Here is an 8,608-nt window from a genome sequence, read left to right as displayed (position 1 = left end):
TAAAAAACAAAATAAAAAAAACGCGACATTTATTTCGTGAAACGATCTTCTATGTCGAAACTCATTTTTTGTATTGTTCAATTAGTACAATATTGATGTCGTGATTTCATTGGAAGTATTAATGAAACTTCTTATCATCCTTGAGGATATCTCTAAGTGCCAGTTCAAAAATTCTCTGAAACTCGCTTGCCCACAATGGTCCGTATCTGTGAAAACAAGCTCTTTATTTTACGAAGTATTCATTTCGCTTGGCTGCATTGCTATCTTTGATAACAGTTATGAAAGAGTCTGTTAATTTAAGGTAGTTTATGTTACATACACGATAACATTTATAACAGTGTTCGATTATTCAAATGAAGCGAGTTCACATGACATACGACCGGGATCTAGATTTTAAGTTTATAGGATTTTTGTGCCTTTTAACTTTTCTTTTATTCGACCTCTTTTATTTGATTCAAAAGACATAATTAACGTGATAATACAAAGGAGGCCAGCTTTTCGTTCAATGCACCACAAGTCAGTTATCAAAACACGGTCGGCACTTAATTAGGTTCTCGGAGAAACGCGCGAGGACATAGCTGCTAAGAAAGATTGACGCATTTTACGTTTAGTTACAAGAGGACACATTACATTTATGATGATTACACTTAAAAGAAACTAAAAGATAGAACTAGAACACAACTTTCAGTTGATAAATACATTATTTAATTTGTATTTATTTATTAAAGTACTGCCTCCACTCGGCTTAAGTGACATTTTCATTGATTGAAATTAACTTAGACAAAAATCAGGGTACATAGAATCAATCATGGAGGATTACAAATATACACCAAACAGAACGTAAAGTGCCATCCCTGAATTACACAGAAAAATGCTTGATAATACTGACAGAATTTGTATAAATACGAATAAATACAGGTAAGATGCGTACTCTGCGGAGATTTCAGTTGAATTAAATCAAAAGCATGTTCTATTACCGCTTACTGGATCTTTATAATACAAAAACTATCAAGACTATTAATTAGATTTTAGTACAGTCGGACATACCTATTAGGAGTAGATTTGATACTCAGATTTCAGTTGACGAAGTCTTGCGCAAGTTATTCATTTATTATTTTAAACATAGAGCTGTATTGGATCACAGTCTATTTAATAACGAACAAAGATTATGTTATTAGTACATTTGTAATCTTACAAATAGGGAGTTAAGATGAATTTAATTACAAATGGAGGAATGAAAGAAAGTTGTCACTGATGACAAGATACTGCTTTGAGCAATTGCAGAAAGTAAAATCGCCCCATATAATCAACGGAAATGTAGTAGAGTACATGAATTATCGACTTCAAACTTCCAAAACCTCATCTACAGAATCTAAAGCATGCAAATATGGTTCAATGTCAGAAAGGTCAGCTACGTGAATTCCACGCATTTTGGCATTGAAAGAATGCAACTGTTCCTCATTAAGTAGCTCTATTGATGGCACGTCGATATTGTCTTCATCACTTGGCTCAGGTAACGGTGCATCTAAATCCATTCCATACTCTGGTAGAGCGTCCTAAATGAAGAAAATAATACTAATAATAATTTTGTCTGCAATGTATTCATTCATTTTTTATAGTTAAAAAAAACTGATTCAAAGACACAATTAAGTTTGGCTCTTAAGAAATGAATTCGTTTAAGAGAATGAGCTACGGTGGCTCAGTTCTAACTTCCAAATATCACCAACAAATGTTAGGCTAAGAGAATAGCATATACTGTCTTGCAGAACCGGCAATAAACAAATTTGTAATTTGGTCTCTGCATGGTAAACTCATGAAAGTTTTCCGTGTTGTTGTTGTTGTTGTGGGGTTTAACGCCATTTATCAGCACGATAGGCTATACATGGCGGCCAGTATTAATGGTGGAGGAAGAACCCGGAAAACCCCGGAAAGAACCACCGACCCACGAGAAGCTACTGGCAAGCTTTCTCACATGCCCACATTGGCTGAATCTTAGACTCGAACCGCCGCAGACAGAGGTGAGATGGCAGTGATCCGTAACGAAGAGCGCTTTAGACCACTCGGCCACTCGGGGCCCGAAAGTTTTCCGTGCTAAAAGAAATTGTTCCTCGATATTGGACAAACAGTTTTCTGAAATTCTAAAAATTTTGTCGAATACTGTCTGTTAAGTTATATAAAGCAGAAATGTTACAATCAGATGTCCTTTAAATGCTATTTATATTGGCATGCATGGAATTTTGCTTTATATTGTTATTGTAATGTTTCGCTGATTGTAAATTTGGTATGTTTTATGAGCTTGATAGAATATATTTCGAAAATACAGGTACTTTCCACTTAATGAAGTAGCACACTGTGAAGTTGTAGTCATTTGTTACGACTTTGGTAATCAAATACACTGCTAATTAGAAGCACACACACACACACAGAGACATTGATAAAATAATGGTAGGTATTTTAAGGAACGTGCAGATTGTATAGTGCCCAGTTTCAAATCTCTTCAGTCTTTCTGTTTTTTTTTCTTTAACAATAGGCCACATTGCTTAAAATGAGACAAGCTTCTCACCTGATCTAATTCTTCGAAGTATTCGTTAGCAATTACTTGATTCTCGTTAAATATACGCTGCAGTCCAAGTATAAATAGCTGGCAGGGAGTCTTGTTGTTCTCAGTTTTCAGTTTATGATTGTTCCATGAATTCATAAACTGGAATAGTCTGTCGTTTATCACATTTCTGTACACATAATGCAAGCAGAAGACATATTTCTCCGAATCTGGATCAAAAGAGCCTTTGACTTCCAATGATACGAAAAGCTCATAAAATAAAGAAAGCACAGCATTATACACATCACGCCATAGCCTCTCTATCCTCGAATTATGGACACTTTTTCCAGTTAGAAAACTTCCCCTATTAAGGCCCCGACGAGGGTATGAGAGCATGTACTGAGCAACTTCACGGTTTTCCACACCCATGTCCCCTCTCACTCGGGAAGGAAGGCCCCATTTGGAAACGGCTTCAGTGAAATGGTTTAAAACTGTTGAAGCTCTATTATCACAGTTGCAAGCTAGGTAGACAATAAGTCTTGTGAAACCATCGATGCATCCGTGTATTACAAAACGCCATCTGCAGAATATATGTATATCGCTTTCCACGTTATATGAGACAAGAAAATGAATTGCTTTCCTGCAAGAGATGGATATAACAATGATAACACCGCGCGTTTTATTATTAATATAAAGTAGATCACTAACACATTGCTTGATCTCTCACTCTCGAATGTCGACCATCATACCTTACACTCCACATACATAAGTGTTAAATGTAAACTCACGTTATTAAGATATTTGAAAGTAGCTAAGAAATGCATTATAACTGAAGAAAATCTCCAAGTGTTCCTATAAAGTTTGCTAAGCAACTGAATGTCAACACATTCTTGATTCATTCTTATTAAACATTGTATTGCTCAGATATTTGTAAGATTCATAGTTATTGGTGTCATATCTTAATTAAACATGAATACTAAATGACCAAATAACTTATTGATGTCCATATGAATATCAAACCCAGTTTCCTCAAAAATGTGAAATAATATTTCTCTCTTGTCTTTATATTTATAACCAATGCAGGCAAAATGTTTTTCGGCCTCTGCTTTGTTTACACAAATGGAGTAATATTTAGCATCTCTTGGAATAATAACTGTAAGACAACCGCGAGTTTCAACTGTACCAATGTTTGAAGCTGTTTCTAAATATCTGATTAAGCTTGTTAGAATCTTGCACTATATAGTCGTGTCACTGTTTTGTGTTTTCATGTGCACATTTGTATGCAAGGGAGTCCTTTAGGTGTTCCGATAGATGTACCCGGCATTATGTGTTCAACATTGCATATGAGATGGAAATACTCCCCTAACTCGATGCTGCTAAACGTTTTAATGTTAAAAACAAAATGTCAAAATCCTAATGAATAGTTAGTCATAAACATTCATGTCATTTAACCTCTTTACATCAATCAGAGTCTATTATGTCAAATTTCATGATCGTAAGTTGTAATAGGTTGATGAATAGAGTTTATAAATTTAGCCCCCTACCTTCGCATTTGTCTGCGATGGCTACTTTTTACTTCGACAAAAATATTCAAGCTTACCAGAGCATTAAATAATTATTATGTTCTGCTAGCCTCAGTACAATTAATTTTATTTTAATTGCCAATTATTGATAAGTTTACCAACTTCATGAAATATTACCTCAAATTGTGTTAGTGTTAAAGAGTTAGACACCGTCTCCGTCGGCATTTTGCAAGCCATTACTTTTAGATGCATATATTATCAAATCATTTGCGCACATTAAGCAATTAATATGAATATCATATAACACGACAAGATCACACGAGGAACAAAACATGTCTGAGAGATTATTTGTATATGCGTTATTTCATCAACTTGACCCACTACTATATGTCATTTCCAACATGATAGACTTGTAAAAATCGGGAAAATAAGCACCAAATTTACCCTTATCTAATCATCATCAACGTCCAAGATCAACATGAATTGAATATCGTTAATAATACTTACATTAACAAGTAACTAACTGCCATTGATTGATCTGATGTTATGATGTCCTTGCCGAATTTTCATGTTATACGTCCGAACTATTTAAGAGAACTGATTGAATTTTTTATGCTGTAACTATTTTCCTTCCAATAAAATGTGTTTAGAATTGAAGGTTTTATCTTGGAGATGCTAAGATATAGAAAATTTGGAGTAAAATTATGTGTCTTAATTTTAGGATTTCGGAGCCTAGGAAATTAAATTAACAAAACTTTGGGTACTGAGAATTAGAGATTACACACAACTTTATTGTTAGCACATGTCATATAACTGAGTGGAACACTACCGTATCAGTTTGTGATTGCCATCCATATGCCACAAGGCAAGAGGGGACGGAACTGAATAAACCCTTCGCTGTATACACCGTAACTGCCTCAGTTATTGTCCAACCGGATCTACAGTTCTAACTGCTCTCCTTATTCTCTCTCTTTGTACATGGATACCTTGTGAAATGAGATGATCTTCGATTGTCTTTAAACCTAAAGAAACATGTATTTAAAACATGACTACAAGCATTGATTTCATAAAAAAAAAACATTATTTATTTATTTGCATATATAACATTTACAGTCGGTACCATTCCAGGATATAATTAAGGATCTAAATGAATTAAAATGTGATTGGTCTCTTAGGTGATTCGGTAGCTCATTCCACAGAATGACAGTTGCATACATAAACTATTTGTTTGCCATGCAATGAGGTTTTCAATGTTGGGGCAATTAACATAATTCACTATCTAAAATTGTATTTCTAAACAAATATTTATTATATTCTTAAAACATATAAAATTATCCAAACATTGGGAAGCACACACTTATTCAGAATTTGAAAGTCTCTAAAGTCATGACCTAAGTTGCACACTTTCAGGGTTGTCAGTTTTGCCTTAAGAGTTAATGATAAATGCTTGTGTAAATAATCATACTCACACCTATAAGCACGCTTTTGTTGTTGTATTTTTCAAGCTTAGTAGTGTTCAGGTCGCTGCAGAAGTAGCAGGCCACTGGACTGAATTTGAAATATGATAGGATAAATGTATGCAAGATCGCTTGTTTGTTGAATCTGATTAACTTCGGACCAATACTTTCAAGACAGTTAAATGCCTTTAAGCTTTCCAAGATTTCGTTTTACATGCAAATCGAACTGCACTTGTTAGTCTATGACAATCACCGGCAGTTAAACGGTATCGGCACAGTTTATGAAAGCACTGATCATGTTTTCATCTGTTTAAATACCATTCTTGTTGCAAATAAAAATGAGAGTTTTTAACACACGTCAGTTATTATCTACAGTTTGAGCCCCATGCCGAAATATCTTTTAGTCGGCGCTTGGGCTATGTTGGGCAAAGTCGCTGTATGGAAAAATGACCAGGAGTCACTACAAAGTTAGAGTCGTTAATTGATCTTTAAAAACAGTTGCGGAAAAGCAAAGCCTCATCCCCAATAAAAATTTCAAAACTGATATAACAATATACACATCAATGAACATAAATTACAACTATTTTACTGTACACAGAGAAGTCATTTAGTTGAAGAAAAAGAACTCTTACCTGAACGAGGAAAGTTGTTGATTATTGAATGCACCATCGATATTAACTCATTATCACTTATATCACTGAATCGTATCCCATGAGTCAAGCGGAAGTTTGCTAGTCTCCGCTCTACAGTTCTCCTGCTTATCCCAAGCAAACTTGCCATATCTCCTGATGTAAAGTAATTTTCTGGAGAAAAATTAATACAGACGTGATTACAAATAATTTTCCAAAGCACGAGAAAGATTTTCCATATAAAGGTTTATGTTATGTGGATATAATAGAGAGAATATAAATCGGTTAGTAATGTCTAAAACACAAAATTTCAGCGTATAAAAAGCATTAACAGTCACTATAGACACATTTTAATTATATGTGTATAATAATACAAAATTTGCACCAGGAAGACGTTTTGAGCCCGAGCGCGATCACGATGGTTCAAAATCATCTGAGTTCTTGGGCAAACGTGTGCACACATCATAAGGTATATAGTATAGTTATTCTTACACGCTGAAGTCGTAGCCACTTAACTTGTATTCCAAATACCCATCGAATGAAGTTTCAAACAGTAAAAGAAAATAATAATGTTGAAACTGCGCGTGTAATTCTGATGCATGAAAACTGATGACGTCAATAAAAAGACATGAGGTCAAAGCACGCTGAGATTGCCCAATCACGTGTGATGTTTTATAACGTGATGCAAACACCATATGAATATAAACTGTCAGACAGATTTTTTTAAAAAAAAAAATGTTTTACAGCATTTGGTAATAAAAATATTATTTAATTAAAACGAAAATAAAAGCAATGGTTATTTTGAGACGCATAGGATATATGTTTCTAATAATATCCTATCTTTTTATACTTTCTACTTGAGGAAAGTTTTGCGTTATGAAATAATTCAATTAATTTTGAAAAAATGCACTACATGACTATATATATATATATATATATATATATATATATATATATATATATATATATATATATATATATATATATATATATATCATGTGGAATAAAGAATCATGCAAACAAACCAAAGAAAACACAATTTCTCTTATAATGTATGGTGGTAAAAGTATCGATTGTAGAATATCATGTGAAGTCTTTGACAGTACTATATATTAAATTTCAATACATGGTTCTTTAAGGACTAAAATATTCGTACATGCTCCCATTTATTTGCAAACCTGCCAACACACACACACACACACACACACACACACACACAGATGTTAAAACGAAAACGCATCAAGGATATAAAAAAATTCACAAAACTTAGTCATTCAATTCATAATTTCTAACCTGATTGTCAAAGAGTGCCATGCACTGTCATTTTGTAGGCGTTTCGAATCAAACGGGAGTTTTGTAAGTAACATAGTCGCCATATTTGCATAGGCAAGTCTATGTTTTAAGCAACAGGGGTAATGTAGTTCACCGTCTTTGATAATTTCAGTAATTCCGGACATTTTTGGTGTTACATGTCTCTAACGTGTATACAAGAGTTGTCCTTTTTATTTGCTCAGTTTGGTCACGAAATATTAAACATAGACATTTTTTAATGAAATGGACCGTTCTATAAACCAGAAAAGGTCAGTGAGCAATCTGTCGCTTGTTTATATCGAGAGCGTACGTTTGATTTGAAATGCCAATAGGTCCGCAGTGTTAGGGAACTATTATCAACTGTAAGTTAGAAATTATAAATCAGTGAATGAAATTACTTAATTTCGTGCATCTTTATGTTCTTGATAATTTTTTATTGTAAAATTTGTAACGAGGTACAAACAAACGGGGTGGTGTGCGAATAATATACTCAGTGGTATTACCTAACTGATGTTTACCATTTATTATTTCCTAAGTGTTGTTGCATAAACAGCTTAAATCCCGATACCTTATAATATTCAGGATAACGAAATCATTTCGCCAGACGGACAGATAATGATACTCAAGAAAGAATGTCATGTCTTACAATATTGAAAACTATCAACGCTTAAAAATGACACCTCAATCATTTGCTTGCATACGGAAGCATTATCAAATATTGTGCATGAACATCAGAAAAAAAAAAGAAGTTGGAAGCAGTAAACACTGCTTATGTGTTAGGGGATAACAATGGAACATGTAAATATAATATACAGCATGTTAGTGTGTCAGTTGAGTTAAGAAATTACCGATGAAAAATTGTAGTTGTTCCTTTCTTATGTAATAAAGAGGTCTGCCCCTATGCCCAGTATAGACTTGCGACGCCCTGTACCGGTGGTCTTCGCTGACTGGCATAGAATTGATATCGGTTTTATCAAGGATACTACGAGCTTGTCCAAATAGCTCAATCACTTCGACAGGCACTGATACATCCTGCAGGGAGTCCTCCATTAAAATCTCAATTCCACGTACCTGAGTCCTTATAATGTTCTCTGCTTCCATTCTATTTGACATGCGCTTTTTACACTTTCTCAATTCTTCCATGATAAA

The 8,608-nt window shown here is 34.1% G+C and overlaps 1 protein-coding gene across 4 annotated transcripts; it reads right to left on the bottom strand.

Moving 5' to 3' along the window:
• Positions 1–688: 688 nt before the first annotated feature.
• On the bottom strand, positions 689–8,337 carry LOC149782554 (uncharacterized). Of its 4 annotated transcripts, none has more exons than XM_089933994.1 (6): positions 8,308–8,337; positions 6,152–6,322; positions 5,532–5,610; positions 4,892–5,084; positions 2,564–3,179; positions 689–1,556 (listed from the first exon to the last, which is right to left on the bottom strand). In XM_089933994.1, exons 4-6 carry the CDS (start codon positions 4,915–4,917, stop codon positions 1,344–1,346), a joined length of 855 nt encoding a protein of 284 aa, XP_089790120.1. In that variant the 5' UTR covers positions 4,918–5,084; positions 5,532–5,610; positions 6,152–6,322; positions 8,308–8,337; the 3' UTR covers positions 689–1,343. The 4 variants fall into 4 exon arrangements, with proteins under 4 accessions (XP_089790120.1, XP_089790122.1, XP_089790121.1 ...); XM_089933996.1 differs by having other exon boundaries at positions 2,564–3,119; XM_089933995.1 differs by lacking the exon at positions 5,532–5,610.
• Between the last annotated feature and the right edge of the window lie 271 nt (positions 8,338–8,608).

Source organism: Sinohyriopsis cumingii, chromosome 15 (assembly GCF_028554795.1).
Source record: "Sinohyriopsis cumingii isolate HCF-2022 chromosome 15, ASM2855479v2, whole genome shotgun sequence".
Classification (NCBI taxonomy): Eukaryota; Metazoa; Mollusca; class Bivalvia; order Unionida; family Unionidae; genus Sinohyriopsis; species Sinohyriopsis cumingii.
The sequence above is the reverse complement of the archived record's forward strand: the minus strand, read 5'-3'. Positions and strand labels throughout refer to the sequence as shown.

What these genes read in the sequence shown, in the direction of transcription:
- LOC149782554 (XM_089933994.1), bottom strand. Translation starts at nt 4,917, where the DNA reads ATGGATGGCAATCACAAACTGATACG. An exon ending in GGCAATCACAAACTGATACG is followed by an intron (nt 3,180 to 4,891) that starts GTAGTGTTCCAC and finishes CATCTCTTGCAG; the next exon opens with GAAAGCAATTCATTTTCTTG. An exon ending in ACTTCGAAGAATTAGATCAG is followed by an intron (nt 1,557 to 2,563) that starts GTGAGAAGCTTG and finishes TTCTTCATTTAG; the next exon opens with GACGCTCTACCAGAGTATGG.